Here is a 23,326-nt window from a genome sequence, read left to right as displayed (position 1 = left end):
TGAGCAAGGCGCAAGCGGTCTCTTTGCCAGAATGCTAGCCTTTGTCCCTCACTAACTTCCACTTATCTTTCTACCTCACCTCCTTCAAGAAGCCTTCCCTGATTTTTCTTTCTCTCTGTCCTCGGCCAGTCTGGGCTTCCAACAACCCTACCTGAAGGAAAGTTATTATCCCATTAAACAGACAAGGCAATTGAGGCTCCACAGAGGTGAGGAGCAGCCCACCATGAATTACTGTGGGGATCGGTTTATAAATACCCCGGATTCCTTGTCCTTTGGACAGATTAATTGAGGCTTTAAGTTTTAGCATCATTAAAAAAATATTACAAATGAGGAGTTCTCATTGTGGCGCAGTGGAAAAGAATCCGACTAGGAACCATGGGGTTGCAGGTTCGATCCCTGGCCTCATTCAGTGGGTTAAAGATCCGGCCTTGTGGTGAGCTGTGGTGTAGGTTGCAGACGCGGCTCAGATCTGGTGTTGCTGTGGCTGTGGCTGTGGCCAGCAGCTCTAGTTCTGATTGGACCCCTAGCCTGGGAACCTCCATATGCTGCAGGTGAGGCCCTAAAAAGAAAGAAAAATATATATTACAAGTGAATCTATATACAAAAGAGAAACAGACTCGCAGGCAGAAAATGAACTTATGGTTACCAATGGGGAGAGGGAGGGGAAGGGACAAATTAGGAGTATGGCATTAACAGATACCAACTACATATGTAAAAGAGATAAGCAACAAGGATTTGCTGTATAGCACAGGGAATTATATTCAGTACCATGTAATAATTATAATGGAATATAATCTGCTAAAAAAACACCCTGAATCTCTATGCTGTACATCTGAAACTACCATAATATTGTAAAGCAACTACATTTCAATAAAAAGTAAAAAATATGGAGTTCCCTGGTGGTCTAGAGGTTGTTTTCACTGCTGTGGCTCAGGTTCAATCCCTGGCCTGGGAACTTCCACATGCCGTAGTATATAATCCTGCTTTTTCTTGGTCTTTAAAATTAAGGTATAGTTGACATAGGGGTATAACCTAAAGGGCACTAATCTTAAAGGTATTGCGAGGGAATTTTTTACACTTTAATGCACCTGAGCAGCCACCGCTCAGAGCAGGATGCAGCCCATTCGCCCAGCACCCCTGCAGGGTCCCTGTGCCCCTTCCGAGCAGCCGCCACCACCTGACATCTAGTTTTATTTATTTATTTATTAGTTAGTGTGTTTGTTTATTATGTATGCATGTGTTTTCTGGGCTGTGTGTGCAGCATATGGAATTTCCTGGGCTAGGGGTCTAATCGGAGCTGTAGCTGTCGGCCTACCCCGCAGCAACCGAACCGCGTCTGCGACCTACACAACTCACGCCAACGACAGATCCTTAACCCACTGGGCGAGGCCAGGGATGGAACCCACATTTTCATGGATACTAGTCAGGTCCTTAACCCACTGAGCCACCATGGGAACTCCTGACATCTGGTTTTAAGGCATATGTTTTCAAACTTGAGCAAGAATTTTCCAGCAGAGCTGTTCCCGGCACGGGGCGGTAGCTGGTTTAGTGACACATCCCTGCTGGCCACCTTCCCTTTCCTACCTCCCGTGGCCAGCCACCTACCGGGTTTTCTGGGATCATCTCCCAAATCAACTGCCTGCACCCAAATCTTTATCCAAATCTTGGCAAGTGGGGAGCCCAGCTAAGAGGAGTTACATGCCCCAGTAGCCCAGTTGTCGGGTGATGAGGCCAGATCCCGAGCCAGGGCCATCTGACCAGGAAGGCTTCACTGCCCCAAGGGAGAAGGTGCCCTCTCTGTCCCTGTCCCCGGAGCAGTCTGGGGCCAAGCGGGTCAGCCACGTCCAGCTGACAGCCACGGCTCCTTACCGTACTCCAAGCCCTTGTTGGTGATCCTGGCAACCAGGCCGGGGTTGGCCCCCAGGCTCCCCAGGATGGACGTGAGCAGAATTCCCAGCAGTAGGGAGGGCAGGGCCCCAGCCGAGGCCCCCATCATGGATTCCCAGAGAGCTGGGTCAGGTCCGATGCAGCCACAGGCTGGGCCCAGCTCCCTTAAGTAGCTGAGGCCTGAGGGCTTGGCGGCTCCTGAGTGGGGCGGGTTCCCGGGATCAGGAAAGGGAGGCCCAGTGACTGGAACCTGCTTGCGACACTGTGGGAGGACACAGGTCAAACTTAAAAGCCGTTGTTGCCACGGCAGGTGAAAGCGTGTGTTGGCCTGGGTCCAGGTGACATTCTGGACCCCAAGTTCACGGCCGGGAAAGCCTGGTTTTCCAGACAGGGAAGCTCAGGCTCAGCAAGGTCACGTCAGGCCCTCAAGCTCACACACCCAGCAGGTGGCAGAGCTGCCAGTCAAAGCCAGCTAAGTTATACTCTTGTTAAAAAGAAATTCTCCCCTCCACCCCCTCCCCATCCCTTCTGGGAAAACAGGTTTTCTCAAGACTTATTAGTGGTAAAATTTTCTGGAAGGCAACTGTTTCCTTAAACACCTGCGTGCCCGATGACCCAGCAGTTCTACTTTTGGAACTTGATTCTAAGGACATAATTTTCTTTTTTTTAAATCTTTTATAGGGCCTCACCTGCAGCTTATGGAGGTTCCCAGGCTAGGGGTCTAATCGGAGTTGTACCCTTCGGCCTACACCAGAGCTACAGCAACGCAGGATACGAGATGCATCTGTGATCTATACCACAGCTCACAGCAACGCCAGATCCTTAACCCACTGAGCAAGGTCAGGGATCGAACCCGCAACCTCATGGTTCCTAGTCAGATTCATTAACCACTGAGCCACGACAGGAACTCTGTAAGGACATAATTAAGTCACAGTGGAAATACGTCACTGTGGTAAGACGCCCTTTGCTGCTCTGTGTGACATTGGCAAAGTGGGAGTGGGACCCAGCCTAAGGCGTTCAACAAAATGGCACTGGTTACATTAACTGTGATACAGTTAAAGCAAGGCTGCAGAAATAAATACATTTCTTTCTTTCTTTTTTTAAGACATTTTATTTTAGGGAGTTCCTGTGGTGGCTCAGTGGTAACAAACCTGACTGCTATCCATGAGGACACAGATTTGATCCTTGGCCTTGGTCAGTGGGTTAAGGATCCAGTGTTGCCAGTGAGCTGTGGTGTAGGCCACAGACATGGCTCAGATCCTGCATTGCTGTGGCTGTGGTGCAGGCCAGCAGCTACAGTTCCAATTTGACCCCCATCCTGGGAACTTCCTTATGCCATGGGTGCAGCCCTAAAAAGACCCCCCCCCAAAAAAGAGACTTTTTATTTTGTTTTATTTTGCTTTCTTTTTTGGCTGCCCCAAAGCATATTGAATTCCAGGGCCAAGGATCAGATGCAAGCCACGGCTGTGACCTATGTTGCAGCTGCAGCAACCCAGATCCTTAACCCACTGCTGAGCCGGAGATCGAATCTGTGTCCCAGTGCTCCAGAGATGCTGCCATTCCTACTGCGCTACATCAGGAACTCCTAAATATATATATATGTATTTTTATCTTTTTGTCTTTTTAGGGCCACACCCACCACATATGGAGGTTCCCAGGCTAGGGGTCCTGCCACAGCAACGCAGGGTCTGAGCCTCATCTGCGACCTACACCACAGCTCACGGCAATGTCATATCCTTAACCCACTGAGCGAGGCCAGGAATCGAACCTATGTCCTCATGGATACTAGTCAGATTAATTTCTGCTGAGCCATGATGGGAACTCCCTTAAATATATTTCTTAATACAGAAAGATGCTCAAAGGTGGTCTGTTTCCAATGGCACCGTAGAATGAGGTTCTATTTTTTATTCTAGTTCCAGGTTTGCCAACCTAGAGAATTTGTAGCAAGGAGTTATGAAGGGTTATCTCTGATTGAATGGATAGGATGTGGGTGATTTAAACTTTTTTTTTTTTTGGTCTTTCTTGGGCCACACCCACTGCATATGGAGGTTCCCATGTCAAATTGGAGCTGTAGCCGCCAGCCTACACCACAGCAGTGCCAGATCTGAGCCGTGTCTGCAACCTACACCACAGCTCACAGCAACCCCGGATCCTTACCCACTGAGCGAAGCCAGGGACTGAACCTGCATCCTCGTGGTTGCTAGTTCGATTCATTTCCTCTGAGCCATGATGGGAACATCTAAATTTTTTTTATTTTGTCGGAATTTCAAATTTTTATTTTATTGGGGATGTATCATATTTGTAGTAAGTAAAGATAACCAAGTTTTATTTTGGAAACTACAGTTTATAATAGGGATTATGTTTGTTTGTTTGTTTTTCAGGGCCGCACCTGCAGCATATGGAAGTTCCCAGTCTAGGGGTCAAATCAGAGCTGTGGCTGCTTGGCATACACCACAGCTACAGCAACGCCAGATGCAAGCCACATCTGTGACCTACATGTGGCAGCTTGTGGCAACACCGGATGCTTGACCCATTGAGCGAGGCCAGGGATAGAACCTGTATCCTCTTGGATACTAGTCAGGTTCTTAACCTGCTGAGCTGCAATGGGAACTCCAGGGATTGTGCTAAATTCGTAGGAATGTCTCCCCTCCCAAGGAATCCTTCTATTTGTGAGTTTTACTCTCCTCCACCTCCAGGAAGCCCTCCCTGATCACCCCTGTGTTTCCCTGGATTAGAGAATGGTCCTCCTCTGAGGTTCCAGAATCCTCTGCGCTTTCTCTATCATAGCCTTAACTCTCTGCTTTCCTGTAATTGCGGTCTTTTGAAAATATGTCCACAACTTCTTTTGCCCTCCATTTGAAACTGGTTGGGCCTTTCTTTGTGACTGCCTCAACAACTTGACTGTGGCAGGAGTGACAGTTTCTTCCCAGGGGATCATAAAAGGCATTGGAATTGGGGTTGAGGTCAGAACTTCCCACACTGAGCGCAGGGAACCCCACTTCGGGGGCCTCTCCGCACCCTGTTGATCTAGTCCAGCAGGCTGAGGTTGTCAAAGTCCTCTGCCCCTCCACCCAAGCAGCCTGGGTGCTCCTGAGGACAGGGCTGAGCCTTGCAAATCCTAGGACCCTTCCAGCATTGGATGGGAAGGGGCAGAAAACCAGTATTTATAGGGTCCCTACTATGTGACAGGCACTGTGCTGGTTATGTCACTCACCTCCCCTGGGCCCTGCAGGAGCCCTTCATGGCGAATATTTCAGCCTCATTTTGAGCTTAAGATATTGAGGCTCAGAGGGGTGAAGCAATTAAGCCATAGTCACCCAGCAGGGATTTGAACCTGGATCTGTGGGAAGCCCTTCCAAAGCCATGGACAGGGAAGGCTTCTCCAAGGTAACTGCTGAGCTGAGACCTTCAGGCTGAGGAGGAGCCAGGCTTTGAAAGAGTCACTCCAGGCCAGCAAAGAGCAAGGACGGAGGCCTGGCAGCAGCGAGCTTGGGGGTGCCTGCTCCCTGGATCCAGTCTGCGGGATGGGGAGGGGTGCTGGGCAGGGAAAGCAGGGTTCCGACCTGGCTCAGCTCCTGCCTGGCCGTGCGACCCTCAGCAAAAACTCTTGGTTCTTCTTGCGCCGCAGTCTCTGACTATAAAATGAGGGGGCCAGAGCAGGTGCCTCCCATGGGCCCTTCCAGCTTGGAGATAGGGCAGGACAGTCTGGAGAGGGTGACTGCGTGCATGGGTGGGGGTGGTCACAGATGCCCCTTGTCCTCTGGCAGCAGACTGAGAATGCCCAGGCTGAGGGCCGTTTGCAGCGGCGGGAGTTCCCTCAGCTGTAAGCTTTGGACCTTAGACCCTCCCTGGCCAGCTTGTGTGCCCTGTGGCCCCAGGCCAGGCCTCCACCCCCACAGGTGCCCACCTCCAGCTCAAGGTCCCTGCTGGTGCCCCAGGAGCCAACAGAGGCCCCTGGGAGCAGCGTGACTCTGACGCTGGTCAGAATCCTTGGACGCTTCCTCCACCAGGCTCTCCCTCCTCTTCCAAGAAAGCCAAAGCCACAGTCACTCCCCCACCATCAAGCCCTATAGCAGAGACTCTCCTGTTTCATAGGAATGGAGTTTATTGTGATCTGATTACAAAAGTTTCAAAAAAGAATTTGGAAAACCCAGAATTTGGAAACCACAGAGTCTAGGATACTGAGCAGCCTATAGGTCACTGAGCAAATGAATATAAATTGGAAAAGTGAAAGGTTAAGGGCTTGGACCCTGGGGCCAGGAGGCCTGGGTTTGAATTTTTTTTTTTTTTTAGGGCTGCACCTGTGGCATATGGAGGTTCCCGGGCTAGGGCTTGAATCGCAGCTGCAGCTGCAGCTGCCACCCCCGCCACAGCCACAGCAAGGCTAGATTCGATCTGTATCTGCGACGTACACCACAGGTCATGGCAGCGCCGGATCCTTAACCCACCAAGTGGGGCCACGGATCAAACTCAAATCCTCATGGATACTTGTTGGGTTTGTTACCACTGAGCCACAATGGGAACTCTTGGGTTTGAGTTCTGGCTCGTCCACCAGGTGACCTTGGGCACACTGACTCAGTTTCCTTATCTGTAGCTGGGCCCAGCCAGAGGGCAGCATGACAGGAGGTCAGGAAGGGAGAGGGGTCAGGGCACTTCCTCTGCTCCCTGCTTCCTTTGGATCTCAGGTCTGGCCGTGGCTGAACTGTCAGTCCTGAACTGCCCCCCCGCCCCCCACCGGCTTGTGGCCCCCACTCTGAGCAGGGACATCCCAACTCATTTCTTTGCTGCTTCAAGCCTAGGGAGGCTAGTTCCTGGGGGCCTCAAGTCCTCCGCAGGTTTCCTTAAGTCTGTCCCCCAACTCTCTAAATAGTCCATTCACTGGGATCCCAAGAAGCCTCTGAGATGGATTCTGTTTTCCTGCCTGGACCCTGATTGACACAATTGGTCCATGGAGTATTTGTTCTGTGTTACTGACCTTTGCAGCAAATGCCTTTCCTCTGGCGGAGAGCTGTGAATTCTTTTCCAAAGTCTGCACAGGCCTTGTGTGGGGAGCCTGGACTGCGAAAGACAGAGCTAGAAGAACACGGCAAGCCGTGCTCTGCCTCCGAGGATGACTCCAGGACCACCTTCCGTAGAGAACGGACATGCTCTTGGATCTTGAAGGTCACATGGGGCTTCGCAGAGGCGAGAGCCAAGAGCAGCCAAGGAGAAGGAAGCAGCCTGTGCCAAAACACAGAGCCAGACCTGGCTGGCAGACAGGCTGGCAGCAAGGAAGCCTGGGTCCGTGTCTGGGCTCAACTCCTGATGGGCTGGGTGACACGGAGCAAACCACTCCCCTCTCTGATCCTTCCTTGGCCTCTAACACCAGATGAAGGTGTTGAACTAGAACAGTGTTTCTTGGATCCCTGGGATCTCATTTATTTATTTTATTTTCACATTTATTTTCACTGAGATGTCATCAACTTAAGTTTAAGGTGTACAATGTGTTGACTTGATATATTTATATATTGTAATATGATCACCACAGGAGCATTAGCTGACAACTCTATCAGGGCATGTAATTACCATTTCTTTTTTGTGGTGGGAGCAATTAAGATCTAGTCTCGTAGCAGCTTTGAAGTTTATGATACAGTATTTGTTGTGTGATTCACTATGCTGTGCATTAGACCTACAGGGCTTCTCATCTACTCGTTGCAAATTTGTAAATAACATCGCCACAGTTCCGCCACCACCAGACTCCTGGTCATCACTATTCTACTCTGTTTTTATGAATTCAGCTTTTTTAGATTCCACATGTAAATGACATCACACAGCATTCATTTAATTTGCTTAGCACAATGCCCTCAAGGTCCATGTTGTTGCAAGTGTCAGGATCTCCTCCTTTCTCATGGCTGAATAATAGTCCCTTGCGTGTGTGTGTGTGTGTGTGTGTGTGTGTGTGTGTGTGTAAACTTTTGCATGTGGCAATGTGGCGATAAGGGAACGCACATACCCTGTCGGTAGGGGTGTGAAATTGGTACAGTCATTAGGGCAAAAGAAGGGAAGTCCCTCAAAAAATTTAAACAAGAACTACCATTTGATCCAGTAATTCCGCTTTTGGGTACATATGCAAAGGAAACGAAAGAAGAAAGTCAAAGAGAACATATGCACCCCCATGTTGCTGCAGCATTATTCACAACAGCCAAGACATGGAAACAATTCACGTGTCTGTCAGCGGATGAACGCCTAAGGAAGCTGTGGGGTATACATATACCAGGGATCTTGTTCAAAGCAAATTCTGATTTGTCAGGTTCCTGTGGGAGCTGGGACCCCGCATTTCCAACAAGCTCCCAGGGGGTGCCGACCTTGGATGGAACACTGAGAACAAGGGACTAAATGAGCTCCAAGTTCCCTGCAGGCTCAGCGATTCTGTACCTTTGTTCATGCTTATTTTCGGGGCAGTTGTCTATGGCCGTGCCCGTCCTTCCGAGCACATCAGCTCTGGCTGAAGAGAAGGCTGCTGTGAAGACCTGCAGCTCTGCGTCTCTGCAGGCACATCAGGGTTTGATGTTCATGGCAATACCTCTCCCAACCAGAAGATAGGTATGCATGCTTGCAAACACACACACACACACACACACACACACACACACACACACACGCACGCACGCACACGCGCATGCGCACACTCACACAAAGAGCCCTGAGGCATGTGGATTTGGATTTATAGACAAAAAAAAAAAATTTTACTGTCACTGACACTGGTTTGAGATTATGTCACCTACTTGGGATGCTGGGGGATTTCCTGGGGCAGGGCTGGCCATGAGGACACCCCCCCCAGGGACTCTAAGGAACTTGAGGACCCCGAATCTCTCCCTCCACCCCTTCCCTGCTTCTGCAATTGGCAGCATCTAAAATCCCAGCCATAGCCTCGTTTCACTGGGTCCTGATCGCTTTGGGGACCCTACGGAGCTTCTGTTAAAATGAAAATATCTCAGCAAGAAAAGATTCTTTAATCTTGGCCAGAGCTCATTTTATTGGCTTCCTTTCCTGGAAGTCCAGAGGGCCCTGGCTTTTACAGATGGGGAGCCTGAGGCGAAGAGAGGGAGGACCAGCCACACTGCGAATCCATCACTGAACCTAAATTTCTACGTAGACAGCAATCCTGGTTCTTTGGGTCAGGGTCTGTCCAAGTCAGCAGTCCTGGGTCACACTTTGAAAGTCACGAGTGGCCTTGAGTCCTGCAGATGTGGATTCAAATTCCAGATCATCTTAAAAATAAATACTTATTATCATCCCATAACGGGCATTGGGAATTTAGGTGTGGCAAGCCAGATGTAATCCTTATAGAACAGTGAGAATTACTAGGTTTATTGATATAATAATGGCCAGGGATCAACTTTGATTACTCCTTGTCAGGTCCTGCACCACAGATTTCACATATATTTGATTCTCATAACAACTCTAGGAGGTGGGTCCTGCTATGATCACCATTTTACAGATGAGAAGATTGAAGGCCAGAGATTTAACTGTTCAAGGTCACACAGCTGGTAAATAGCAGAGCAGGGATTCGAACCCACAGTGTCCGGGTCCACAGCTCATACTCTTAACCATCCTGCCATGAGCTTATCAGTAGTGCCACTGACTCCTCTCCACAACCTCACATCAAAGAGGAGGGCAAAGTTTTATCTCTACTTTTCAGAGGAGGAAATAGGGGATCAGAGAGGTTAAGTATCATTGGAAAGTTGCACAGCCCAGGAAGAGCTGGGTTGATACCTCTTCTCTTCATATTTAAGTCAGCACTGCCAAAAGGAACCCCAAGAGGGCAGTGCTGAACCAGAAGTGAAACTGCTCTGATGGGGAGCTTTTCCAGAGCGGGCAATTTGTTTTCATTTTTCTCTTTTCTTTTCACAGTTGCCCCTGCAGTATATGGAAATTCCCAGGCTAGGAGTCGAATTGGATCTGCAGCTGGGGGCTACACCACAGCCACGGCAACACCGGATCCAAGCTGTGTCTGTGACCTACACCACAGCTCATGGCCACGCTGGGTCCTTAACCCAATGAGCGCGGCCAGGGATCAAACCCGCATCCTCAAGGACACTATGTCAGGTTCTTAACCTGGGCCAGGGATTGAACTCAGGCCATTGCAGTGACAACACCAGATCCTTAACCACTAGGCCACTGCAGAACTCCCAGAGCAGGCAATTGTTTTTTTCTCTTTCCCCAACAGCTTTGTTGACATATATTTCACATACCATAACATTCACCTATTTCGAGTGTACAGTTCAGTGGTTTTTAGTATATCCACACAGTTGTGCAACTATCACCACAATCTAATTTTAGATGATTTTCCGTACCCCCCCAAAGAAATTCCATACCCATTAGGCATCATTTAGAGCAAGCAATGCTTAGCCTGAAGGGAGAAGCCACTCAAACAGTGGTTTTGTAGGCAGTGTGGCAGATAATTTGGGGGATGTTGGGAGATGCTCCTATATCAGACCTCTAAACAACTGCTCATTTCTCAACTGTTAGGGAGAGGTCCCCAGGACACACTGAGTTCCACTCATCAGTCTTGGGGTCTAAGAAATAATTTTTTTTTTTCTATAGCAAGTGGAGCAGGGGCTGCCTGAATGCTCTGGAAAACAGAGTAAGTGGAGGAAGGGGTTGACCATCTCCGCAGAGAATGATGGGAGAGGATGTGAGGGTAGGGAATGGCGGGGTTATGTCCCCCACTTAGGAGTTACACTCCCACCCCTGCCAGAGAGGTCTTTAAAAAAAATGTGAATTGGTTTGTGTCATCGTCCTGCTCAGAACTCTCCAGCGGCTTCCCATATTTTGTATGGAGCACAACTCAGAATCCTTAATGGTGTTCAAGGCTTCCCGGCCACATCCCAGGCTGGGTTCCCATTCGCCCTCTTCCTTCCAGCCTCACAAGTTGCTTTCTCTGTCCCTACTCAGTGCTTCCACTACTGGAGCTTCCACACCACCCCGGAGAGTCATGGGGAAGTGCTAATTGCAGAGGAAGATGTGGCCGACTGAAAACTCCAATGGCCTCTGTCCTCTGGCCCCGTGTTCTGCTTTGGGTCCACTAGCTGGGCGGGAGAGCCTTGAAATAAGAGAGCCATCACCACAGAGCCCAAGTATGGGGCAAACAGGCTATGCAGGATCGCTGCTCAACAGCACCATCATGTGGTGATGACCGGAGTAACAGCCACAATAGATGACTACAGGGGAAGACAAGGGGCTGTGCAGAATCACACTGTTCAAGAGAGATACCATTCGGCAGTTGCAGGAACATCAGCCCAGTTAATGGATCCACCCGACAGATCTCTCTGCCTGACATTAAGAAGCAAGACCCTGGAGTTCCTGATCTCTGGTCTTGCTCAGTAAGTTAAGGATCCAGTGTTGCTTCAAGCTGCAGCGTAGGTCACAAATGCGGATCTGGTGTTGGGGTGGCTGTGGCTGTGGCGAAGGCCTGCAGCTGCAGCTCAGATTCGACTCCTAGCTGGAAACGTCCATATGCAGCAGGTGCAGCTGTAATTAAAAGAAAAAGAGGAGGACAGAAAGAAAGAAACAGACCCACTCACCTTGGACTAAGAAAACCCCAAGTATTCTTGGGCAGTGTGAAGTGAGGAGCATCTTCGGAAAGGGACAGTGGGACTTTCTGCTAAGGAAGGCACGTGGAGGCTCAAGAGATTATTCAGAGAAATAAAAAGAGGTGATTGAATCTCGGCCACACGGGGTCCAGCCAATGAAGGATTGAATGGACATAAAATGAGAAACAAAACCATCCCACAGAAATTCACAGAAAAAAACAGGTTTTTTTTTTTTTTCTTTTTTTTTCTTTTTTTTTTTTTGGTGTGTTGTGTGAAGCGCAAAGAGAATTATTGTGATTACAATCGAAATGCAATGCCTGGAGGGCATGTCCGTGCCGCCCAAGCGAGCCCCTGAAAGAAATTCACAATCCCTAAAATACACACAGCACCCTTTTCCAAGGAGTAAGGTTCCCCTGTTTCGATTGTTTCGGAATCTGAGTTCAGAGAAGTTTGCAAGGGTCTCTGGGTCAAGAGCTGGAGAGAGACGCCTGGGGAGGGGCAGCCTGGGCCCTGCGGGCCGGTCAGGAACCAGGGCTGACCCCCCTCACCTGCCGACAGGATTGACAGCCGCTGCCACCCAGGGCGACTTCAGCTATAGCGGACATCTGCACCGAACAGCAGGAAATCCTGGGGAGAGAGGAGAGCACCGCCGGTAGCTGGAAGATCACCCCTCATCTGTGAGTGTGGGGCTGCTGGGTTTTTAGAAGGAAATTTTGGGAGGCTGCCCGTTGGGAAGGAGAGCCGAGTGGGTCTGTCGGCGGCCAGAAAGGCAGGAGGGGGAACTCGGCGGCTCGCCATGGGGTCTGCACCTCAGGGCTGCCAAGGTCCATGAATCTGTTGGCAGCTGGCCTGGCAGCTGTTTCCCTCTCAGACGTGGAGACCCCCAGGCTGCCGTGAAGGCCTTCATTTGTCATTCCTGCCTCTTGGCAGCTCAGGGGAGCCCTCCTTGCAATCAAGCCTGCAACACCACGTCTCTTTTGCTCCTTCCTGCCCTTCACTCTGAATTTCCAGAAACGAAGAAATTAAATTGTGCCCATGGGGTCGTTTTTTATTTTAAGGATGCACTTGGTACAATGCAGGGAACCTGGGGGATCCGTCTCCTCCACTCTCAGCTATTTCTCCACTCTTTTAGCCCCAGGGCTACTTCCATTAGGTCGAGAGAATTGGGGACTGATTGGTGGGATGTGGCGGGTGGGGGGGAAGGAGGGGGAGGAAACGGGGTGGGGGTTTCCCATGAGGGCCCCTGGGTCATCCGGAAGCCATGGGCCAAGGTAAGGAGGCGAGTGTGGTTGCTGGTTTCCTTGCAGAGTTAGCAGCTTTGTTGGGACTTACTGGCTTGAAGGGTCCTTGGGGTGGAGGCACTGGGGAAACCAGCCCATGTGCAGTCTGGGCGCGGGGAAGAAACTGGAAGCAGGGCTGGGTCACTGGGTAGCACAAAGGTGGCTGTTGAGCTCAAGGTGATGGAAATGACCAGGGAAAGTGGGGGGAGTGAGGGACAGAGGCCTGGGCAGCAACCCTGGAGAACCCCAGGCTGGTGGGGGAAGGAGGGGCCAGCAAAGGAGAGCGAATGATCCAGGGAAAGGCAGCCGGAAAACCGAGAGAGGACATCTTCAAAAGTTGAGAGGAGAAGGTATTGCAAGGGTGAGGAAAATAGTGTCAGATGCTGTTGGGGGCCAGGGTAGGGAGAGGGAGGAGGGGGGCTGTCTGCTCTGGGATCTTCATCTGCTGGACACTGACCACGCTTGACACCCCGCGGGCCTAGAAGGATGCTGGAGGCAAAGGAAGGCATGCGACGTGTGTTTGTCAAATACTTAAATGCCTCTGTCTTATAAAAGGGGCTTTGGGGCTACCAAGGAAATTTTATTTTTACCAAGAATAGTGAGGGAGGGGTGTAGCCAATGGTTTAAAGCAAGGACTTGGCTTTGACCTTGGACTTCATTTAACAGCGGTGTGCTTTTCTGAGTGTTAGCCTTTGTTCTCTGGTTATTAACAGCACCCACCTTCTGGGATGGTTGTAAAGTGCTTGGCACGGAGCTTCTGTGAAGGAAGGTGGCTACTGTCGTGGGAGATTTGGCCAAGGAGACTTGGGCACTCACCTGATGAGGCTGAAGCACCAGGTTGGAGAGCTGGATGTAGGCGGGCAGCGGGAGAGGAAAGCCTCTCTGCAGCTTCTCTGCATTGGAGGTTAAGGCAGAGGTTAAGGTCAAAGGGGAGGTTAAGGTTCTGCCCCTGCAGGGAGGAGAGAGAGGGAGGGCGGGGCCCGAGAGAAAAGAGAGAGAGAGAGAGAGAGCGCCACCCCTGTGCTCGGCTCTGGGAAGAAGGCTGCCCAGAGTCTCCCGCTGTCCCCAACACACTCCAGGCACCCGGAATCCATGCATTCCCGCCCTCTCAGCCCCAAGCGCACACCCAGGGCCCATGTGGGCCTCTTCCCCAGTCCACCCTCTGCTGTGCACACCCAGCCTGAGTGAGAGCCGGGGCAGCTGCCTGCAGAGGCGAGAATGGCCATGAACACATGATGGGCTATCTCCTCGTGTGCCCACGAAGCCCATCAATGTTGAGGACAAAACCTGAAATGGGCGGTGGCCAGGGCCTGGCTCCCCCATCCTCCTACATTCTGACACGGAATTCTGGAGACTTCTGAACTCCAGTCCAGTCTCCAGGTCGTTACAAGGTAGGAGGGGAAGCCGCAGTCTGTATAACAGTGTATCGCCTTCATTGATCATTTCGGAATAGTCTAAATGTTCCAGTCACATGGTGGGTGGGTCTCTACTTGTACTCTCGCCCCGGCCCCCCAAAGGTGAGGGTAAGCATTAGCCCATCCTGGCCCTGGCCCTTCTGTTGGGGTTGGGAAAAGCCTGAGGGCTCTGGCTTCAGAGCTAGGATCAAATCCAAGCTCCACCTCTCACCTTCTCTGTGACCTGGAGCAATCCCTTAACTCCTCTGGTCTTTCGTTCCCTCCCATGGAAACTGGAGATGCTAATGCCCCCATCTCAAGGATTTGTCTCAAAGGTTGGATGACACATTGGATGGGCACGTAGGAGGAACCCAGCCCACGTGACCTGCCTTTGTCCCGTCCCTTTTCTGAGTCAGATGCCACCTGAGGTCCATGTGAAGTGACCACCTCCAGCCCCCCCGCCACAATGGGGGTGAGATACCAGGTGGCTCCAGGATGGAACCCCACCCGCTTCCCCAGGCCTGAAAATCAATCGTTTCCCCAAAGCTCCTTACCATTAATCTTGGGAAGCACAAGAGTGGGCACGGCAAAGTTCATGACAGCCTGCAGCAATTCCACCTGCGGGTCAGGGAGTAGGACGGGACCCACGGTGAGGGCACTGTGGCATCAGCTGTCCTCTGACACCCGCCCTCCCACCCAGGGCACCCTTACAGCTGGGAAACACTGTCGAGAGATGGACGCAGGGATGACGTGAAAACTGCAGCCCTCGAAAGGTCACCGATGGGACCACTTTAGCTTCAAAGGTTCCAGATGCAAATCACATTCTAGACTGTCCTTGGCAAGGCCGAGGTAAGGAAGCTCATTCCAGAGCATTTAAATGTGAAAACCTTTGTGTAAGAAAATGCACCTGCTCAGACACTGCAGGCTAAGGGGCAAATTCGTTTAATCCTTCCAAGAGCCATTCAGCAGCGTGGATTAAAAGCGTTAAAAGGGTTCTCGGAGTTCCTGCTGTGGCTCAGCAGTAATGTAACCGACTGGTATCCACAAGGACGTGGGTTCAATCCCTGGCCTCGCTCAATGGGTTAAGGATTCGGTGCTGCCGTGAGCTGTGGTGTAGGTCACAGACGTGGCTCAGGTCTGGCGTTGCTGTGACTGTGGTGTAGGCTGGCAGCTACGGCTCTGATTTGACCCCTAGACTGGAATCTTCCATAGGCCGCTGGTGTGGCCCTAAAAAGACAACACTGTGGCTCAGTGGGTTAAGAACCCAACCATTGTCTGTGAGGATGTGGGTTTGATCTTTGGCCTTGCTCAGTGGGTTAAGGATCCGGCATTGCTGCAAGCTGTGGCATAGGTCTCAGACATGGCTCAGATCCAGTGTTGCCATGGCTGTGGTGTAGACCTGCAGCCACAGCTCCAAGTCGACCCCTAGCCTGGGAACTTCCATATGCCACAGGTGCAGCCATAAAAAAAGAAAAAAAGAAAGCCTTAAAAATGTGTGTGCCTGGTTGGCCAGCACATGTGCCCCTAAGGCATTTATCCTAAGGAGATGATATAGTGCAATACATAGAACCCAAACGATGAATTAACAGCAACCTACGTGTCCAGCAATTGGGGAATGATCTAGGACACGGGGTGGCACTTTGATACCAGGAAATACTATGCAACTATTTTAAATGATATTGTAGAAATATATATAGCAACACAGATTTTTCATTGCATATATATGTATATGTAATGAATATATGTATAGGCTACACCTGTAACACATGGAAGCTCCCAGGCGAGGGACTGAACCTTTGCCACAGCAGTGACCTGAGCTGCTGCAGTGACAATGATGGATCCTTCACCTACTGTGCCAAAAGAGAACTCCCTTTCCTGATGCATTTTTTGAGTGATAAAAAGCAGGCTACAGAAACCACAGTAATTCCATTTTGTTATTAAATATGCATAGAAAAGAAGTCAGGAAGGATATATTCTGAATTAGTAAGTGGTGAAAATAGGAATGGTTTTTATTTTCTTCATTTTGCAAATCTGTAGGTTCTGACTGTTCTGTAGTATATATGTTTTGTTTTGTAACAATAAAGAAATTCAAAAATAAGGTAACATCCTCAAGATGATTGCCTGTAGTGGTGACATTTACAACTTGTTAAAATGTGCATTTTTGTTTCTGGAACAATTGAGATTCCTTCCCCAGGCTGTAATTCCCTGGGCTCATCAAATGTGGTGCCCTTCTTCCTGTGAATCTGGGAATTTTAAATTTTTATTTTCTGCAGAAGCTGAAGTTAGTTACTGAGTCTAGCTGCTTCCACAAGAGCCCAGATAACAGTAAATCCATGAAAATACAATGAGGTTGCTTTGGGTCCTTCTGTTTGTTTGTAATCTTACTAGATAGAAACAGCTGGCTGGATTTCCATCGGATTTGGAGGGGATGTTGGGATGGTATCACTCCAGGGCTGCTGCATGGGCTTGTAAGTCACCTACTCAGTGGGGATCTTGAGGGGGCATTTTAATTTTTTTGCCCACATTCACGGCACATGGAAGTTCTTAGGCCAAGGATTGAACCTGTGCCAAAGCAGTGACAGTGCCAGATCATTTTCCACAAGGCCGCCAGGGAACTCCTTGAAGGGCATTTCAGAAATCTAAGGAAATGTCCTCCAGAGGTTCAATAAAAGGCTTTCTGGGGAGTTCCCGTCATGGCTCAGTGGTTAACAAATCCGACTAGGAACCATGAGGCTGCGGGTTCGGTCCCTGCCCTTGCTCAGTGGGTTAACGATCCGGTGCTGCCATGAGCTGTGGTGTAGGTCGCAGACGTGGCTCGGATCCCGTGTTGCTGTGGCTCTGGCGTAGGCCAGTGGCTACAGCTCTGATTCAACCCCTAGCCTGGGAACCTCCATGTGCCGCAGGAGCAGCCCAAAGAAATAGCAAAAAGACAAAAAGACAAAAAAAAAAAAAAAAAAAAAAAAAAGGCTTTCTGGAAGATGTGGGCCACATAAGATGCTGTGAACAGAGTCAGCATGCTGTGGTTTCTAAAGGAAGTCACGTGAGCAATGCTCATTCAGGTCGGCTGATGAAGTGCATTTGACCTGCTATTTACAGGGGCAACGCCCTGCCAGTGCCCCAGGGTGGGGGTGGGGGAGAGGCGGGGGTGTGATTATTTGATGATGGTCAGTGACTCCAAGCAGTGGAATCATCTACTTGGGTTAGCCAGACCCCTGCCCCTCTCCCTCCCACCTGCCCTGCTCCATCTCTAAGTGACCCAGCTATTTGCCCGGCTGCTCAAGCCAAAAATCTAGGAGTCATACTTCATTGGCTTTTCCCCCGCCACACACATCAAATCTCTCGAGTTTTTTTAAAAGCTGTGCCCGTGGCATATGGAAATTCTTGGGCCAGGGTTTGAACCCCTGCCACAGCAGTGACCTGGGCCACAGCAGTGACAATGCCAGATCCCCAACCCACTGAGACACCAGGGAACGCCAAATCTCTCACCAGGTTCTAACTCTATTTCCAAAATATGTCTTCAGTTCACCGTCTTTCTCCTTCCTGGCCTAGCCCTAGCCTCCATCATTTTTCACATTGGTAAATACACCTGCCTCCCCCTGGACCCACATGGGCTGACTCTCATTCCCCGTAATGCATCCCCCCATCCCAGCCAGGGGCATCTTTTATAAAGAATAAACCAGGGAGTTCCCGTCGTGGCGCAGTGGTTAACGAATCCGACTAGGAACCATGAGGTTGCGGGTTCGGTCCCTGCCCTTGCTCAGTGGGTTAATGATCCGGCGTTGCCGTGAGCTGTGGTGTAGGTTGCAGATGCAGCTCGGATCCCGCATTGCTGTGGCTCTGGCGTAGGCCGGTGGCTACAGCTCCGATTCGACCCCTAGCCTGGGAACCTCCATATGCCGTGGGAGCGGCCCAAGAAATAGCTAAAAAGACAAAAAATAAAAATAAAATAAAATAAAATAAAGAATAAACCAGATCATGCCACTCCTTGCATGAAACAGTTCACGGGTTCTCACTGCCCTTTGGACACAATCTATTCTAGCCCAGAAAGCTCGGGGCGGGTCAGCCCCTGCCTGCCTCTCCAGCCACGCCTCATCTTCCACCCTCTGCTTGCCTTCTCCAGCCACACTGCTTCCCTCCATTTCCCAATCACATGAGCTTGTTTCCACCACAGGGCCTTTGCCCCTGCTGTTCCCTCTGCCTGCAACAGATCTTCACCTTGGCGGCTCTTTCAGCCCAAACATCACCTCCTCCGAGAGGCTTTCCCTGATTGCATGGTCTAAACCTTAGCCTCTTCTACACCACAGCTCACGGCAACACCGGATCCTTAACCCACTGAGCAAGGCCAGGGATCGAACCCACAACCTCATGGTTCCTAGTCAGATTCGCAAACCACTGAGCCACGATGGGAACTCCTGATTGTGCATTTTTAATCTCATTTAAACCTCAACACACTAACTCAGGTGGAAACGATTATGGGAAAGGTCTGAAGTTCAGAGGGGAAGTGACTTGCCCAAGGCCCACAGTAAACACAGAGCAGCAATTCCAGCTCAGGTCTCTGTGCCCACGAAGCTCCCCCCACCATTATTCAATATGCAAGTCATATGCAAAAATAACTAGGGGTCCACTGAAATGGTGCCATGAGCCCCGATGGCCCTCAGGACAGTTATCTCAAGATCAGGGGAAGGAAGGAGACACCAGGGGTCTCAGACTCACCGAGAAGGGGCCGATGTTTGAGTGCTTCAGTTCCAGGAGCAGCCTGTGAGAAGGGAATGGGAAGCTGAGACCACCATCTGCCTGACCTGAATTAGAACCCTGCTGCAAGGCGGAAGGGGCGCACTCTGATGGATTTTGCCTGGTTTTTCCATCCTGTATCCATTCCCCCTGCCTCTGGTGACAGCCCCTTGGTTTTTCCTTTGGGATAGTCACCCATTCCCTATGTTATTAATGCTGGGTTCTGCGATGGGCTGGCCAAGGGCAGAGTCTACCTGCCCATTGCTGCAGTGATTGCTTCAAAGATTGACCTCTAACCCATGCTGGTCCAAGGAGAGCTGGTCCCAGGACTTCCACTGGAAATATTGGGAGATGGGTGTTCTATTTTCTCCAGAAAAATCAGGGAGATGCTGGTGAGCATTTTTGCCACCACTCGGTGACAGCCTGCTGGGAAATGAAGCCAGCATAAGAAATAGCAGAGCCAGGAGATGAAGAGAGTCTTAAGGGCATTATTCGAGCATATGGATCCACCCTTGCCTAAAGTTTTTGGGCCTTTCCATTATTTGAGCCAATAAACTATCCTATAAACTATGGTATCTTAACAATGATCTAGGAAAAAGGCCAATAAATGGCTATTTATTGAACCCTATGGTTCACTATGCTTTATCCCACTGAATTCCTATAACACGGAAGAGGCAAGGGCCATCATCACACTTCCATTTTACAGATGAGGTCCCTGACACTCAGAGAAGTCAAGCAACTTGCCCAAGATCACACAGCTAACAATTAGCCAGGTAGAGTTTCAAATAGGTCTTCCCTGATGCGAAAGCTTCTGTTGTCTCCAGTACCCTACGGAGCTTGAAACTGCCTGCCCTCTGCACTCTCACCACCCCCATCCCTGCACATTTTAGAAAGACCGTGCTCGGCCATGGCCCAGCGGTATCCTCTCTGGCTCTTCTACTTGAAAGGCCCATGGGTATTTCCAGGAAAATTAAATCCACATGTTTCTGAAGCAGTAACACTTGTCAAAATGAAGCCAGGAGAAATAAGCAGCGTGCAAGCCTCAGGAGCCAAACTCAAGGTTAAGAAGGACAGCTCTGTGCCAGAGAGAAGGCAGAAGTGGGCAGAAATGTGGGTCAAGACTCAATTTAAACAGCGTCAAAGCGATGAAGAGGTAGCTGCCAGGTCGGAACGCTGGGGTCATTGCTCTGCTCTGCGCGGCTCCTTCGCTCTTTATCTCCGTGTGTCTCTCTCTCCTTCCCTCTTTCCTCCCTTTGCGCATCTGTCTCTCTGAGCATCTCCCTGTTAATGTGTCTCTCCATCCGTCCATCTGTCTGTCTTGCCCTCCCTCTCTCTCTGTCTTTCCTGTGTCTCTCTCTCCCTTCTTTCCTTCCTTTCTCTCCGTCTCTCCATCTGTCCCGGTCTCTTTCTGTCTCTCCTCTCATTTTTGTTTGTTTGTTGTTGTTGTTGTTTGTCTTTTTAGGACCGCACCTGCAGCATGCGGAGGGTCCCAGGCTAGGGGTCGAATTAGAGCTCTAGCTGGAGCCCTACACCATGGCCACAGCAACGCGGGATCCAAACCACATCTGCGACCTACCCCACAGCGCATGGCAACGCCAGATCCTTAACCCACTGAGCGAGGCCAGGGATCGAACCTGTGCCCTCATGGATACTAGTCAGATTTGTTTCCACTGAATCACAACATGAACTCCCTCCCCTCATTTCTATATTTCTCTTTTTCTGTGTCCCTGTCTTTTTCTTTCCCTCTTGCTTATCGAGTGCTTTCTACATCCCTTGAAGTGTTACAAACACCTCAACACATATCAATACGTGATTTCACCCTCACAATGATTCTGTTGGCAAAGAAAAATAATTGGGCTGATTTTAACAGGGAAACTGAAGTTCAGAGAGTTCAGTGCTTGCCAAGGGCGAGCTATTTCAAAGGCAGCAGCCTCAAGGTCAGAGCTCACGTCCCTAACCCCAGCTTCCTCTGCCCGGATTCACTCTCGGATGGGCCTAGGTTCTAGAGTCTGCCCACAGGAGCTGGCTGAGGAAGCCCCAAAGATGGGGAGTGAAGTGAGTTTCCAGCCCCAAGGAAGGCCAGTGACGTGCTGTGCTTCGGCATGGAGTGGATCTGTCAGCTGGCACTGTCCAGTCATGAGTCAGCCTAATGGTGGGGGGGCGGTATCCTGGGACGCAGGACTTTCAGTGGGAAAACTGGGACATTGCCGTTTGGTTGGTTGCCCTATGCTGTGTGGTCTTGGGCAGGTCACTTCCTCTAAGCATCCATTTCACCTTCTGCAAAAAGAGGGTGTTGTGCCCACCGTGTGCTCTTTGAGGCTTAAATGCGATACATGGGCAGGAAAGCTTGGCACAGTGTCAGGCCATGGCTAGCCCAGAGGCACCAAGAATGAGTGGGAAGCCCCTCCCCTCCCGTGTCCCCAGGCCCACTTACTTGTTCAACCTGAGCTCTCCAATAAGCCTTTTGGACCGGACACCAATGTCCACAGAAATGCTGCTGTTCTGCAAAGCAACAAGCCAGGAAGTGAAGTCCCCTGACCCAGGCACCAGCGACTCTGTGAAGCCTCCAAGACCAGAAGGTCAGCTTCTCAAAGGCTCAGCAGAAGAGCCCCCCAACCACCGCCAGGTCAGACTTACAAAACCCACAGATGCACATCCTTTTGCTTTGGGCCCCTTGCTGAGTGCTGGATGGTCAACCAATTACCATTGTCTCCCGGTGCTTCTGAGACCATTTTAGAGTCCTCAGGCCACTCCCGTGGGTTACAAGCATCATACGGTAGAGCTGGAATCCTAGCCAACCCTGTTCTCAACACACATTCATTCATGTATGCACTCAACAAACGCTGACTGAGTTAGAAAACCAAGGTTCCCCCTTCCGCTTTCCTGTGTGACCTTGGGGGAGCCTCTCAGAATCCACTGCATCTGCGGTGTGGGGAAAATGGGTCTCAACTTGAGACGGGGCAGCCCTTTGAGTACCTCCTGGTGAGGAGGGTCTGGCCTTCACCTCCAGTGGCCAAAATGGATGCCAGCCACCAAATGTTCATGGAGTGATAGACTGGTCAAAGGAATGAATGCACAAATCGACAATGGAATAAACATTTGAATAAGTGAAGGATTAAACTCACAAGTGAAAGAATAAATAAAGATAGGCATGGATGAAGACATGATGAATGAATGAACAAAGAGATATACAAATGAATCATCAGTGGAACGAGGTGGAAGTAAATGAATAAGTGAATAATGGAATAAACGAATGCATGTGTGAACCGGAAGAGATAGGATATGTTTCGAGTTAGCAGTTGAATGAATAATTGAATAAATCAATGAATCAATGAGCACACCCGCAAATGCACAATGGAATGGCCAAAGATATGAATGAATGCACTGGAAACAGCACACAGGTTTCAAGGCAACTACAGAATGAATAATGGGATGAATGAACACCTGTAGAAACCAGACGCAGTAGGACAGAGGCTCCCATCTCGGGCCCTGGAGACCCACAGGCCAGATTTGAGACTGGGTAGGAGTCGCATGGGTCCCCTGACTCTGAAGGCAGTGCTCCCAGCCCCCGTCCAGGGCTCCCCACCTGCTCTCTCGCCCAGGAACCGCTTACCATCTCAATCAGGAAGAGGGGGGCCAAGGAGGCGTTCGGAAGGACAGCAAAGGCCTGGGTCTCCAGGACAAAGGTGAGGTCAAGGCCAGAGGGGTGCACGGTAAGGTGCGGGGGGAAGGAGGCCCAGATGAGGAACTGCATCTCCATGTTGGGGAACATCGTGGACACCTGCAGCCGCCAGGGGGACAACCAACAAAAGGGGCCGTTTTCTTAAAAGGTTGCAAAATCCAACCTGTTCTGGCTCTTCATAAACACCTCCAATGTCCTCCCACTGCTTTTGGAATAAAACCTAAAGACTGCACAGCTCAGCACCTGCCATCCTGCCCACCTCACCTCCCATGCCACTGCGTCTTGGCCTCTAGCTCCAGCCACATGGGACTTCCTCAAGTTTGACCTGCTCTCTTCCTGTCTAAAACCCTTTGCACTCTCCATTCCCTCTTCCTGAATGCTTGTCCTATATGCCTCCCTAGCTTGGCTCTTTCCCTTCCTTCAGGTCTAGAGAGCAGCGGTGGCTTCAGGGGTGGGGGTAACTGAGGAGAGCTTTGGCACACCCCAATCTCTGCTAGCCTCCAGTCCTCCTCCAGGGAAACTCAAGATCTGAGTAAAAAGTATGTGATTGTTATGCAAATGAATCTTCCAGACAATTCTCTTGGGCTTCCTATCAGTCACAGCTCCTCCACACCTAGTACCTCCCATAGAAATTTCTGGAAGTGTCACCACCATAGAGGCTATTATGGACTGAATGTTTGTGTCCCTCTCCACCCCCAAATTCATATATTGAAGCCCTACCCTGCAGGATGGCTGTAGTTGGAGACAGGGCCCTACGGAAGTTCTTAAGATTAAATG

The 23,326-nt window shown here is 50.4% G+C and overlaps 2 protein-coding genes across 6 annotated transcripts in view; both read right to left on the bottom strand.

Annotated features, from left to right (window-relative positions):
* LBP (lipopolysaccharide binding protein) overlaps positions 1 to 2,030 on the bottom strand; it is a 30,533-nt gene extending 28,503 nt beyond the window's left edge. The window contains 1 exon segment of the mRNA NM_001128435.1: positions 1,870 to 2,030. Within this exon segment, the coding sequence (NP_001121907.1) occupies positions 1,870 to 1,993 (124 nt within the window). The 5' untranslated portion in view covers positions 1,994 to 2,030.
* The window catches only part of BPI (bactericidal/permeability-increasing protein), a 47,226-nt gene continuing 32,761 nt past the window's right edge, over positions 8,862 to 23,326 (bottom strand). For 2 of the 5 annotated variants that reach the window (XM_013985355.2, XM_013985356.2), the window contains exons 11-17: positions 22,481 to 22,648; positions 21,302 to 21,369; positions 18,850 to 18,892; positions 14,691 to 14,754; positions 13,559 to 13,635; positions 12,011 to 12,089; positions 8,862 to 9,107 (exon numbers count right to left, since the gene is read on the bottom strand). In XM_013985355.2, the coding sequence (XP_013840809.1) occupies positions 12,051 to 12,089; positions 13,559 to 13,635; positions 14,691 to 14,754; positions 18,850 to 18,892; positions 21,302 to 21,369; positions 22,481 to 22,648 (459 nt within the window). In that variant the 3' untranslated portion in view covers positions 8,862 to 9,107; positions 12,011 to 12,050. 5 annotated transcript variants of the gene reach the window in all.

The sequence above is a fragment of the Sus scrofa genome, chromosome 17 (assembly GCF_000003025.6).
Source record: "Sus scrofa isolate TJ Tabasco breed Duroc chromosome 17, Sscrofa11.1, whole genome shotgun sequence".
Taxonomy (NCBI): Eukaryota; Metazoa; Chordata; class Mammalia; order Artiodactyla; family Suidae; genus Sus; species Sus scrofa.
The sequence above is the reverse complement of the archived record's forward strand: the minus strand, read 5'-3'. Positions and strand labels throughout refer to the sequence as shown.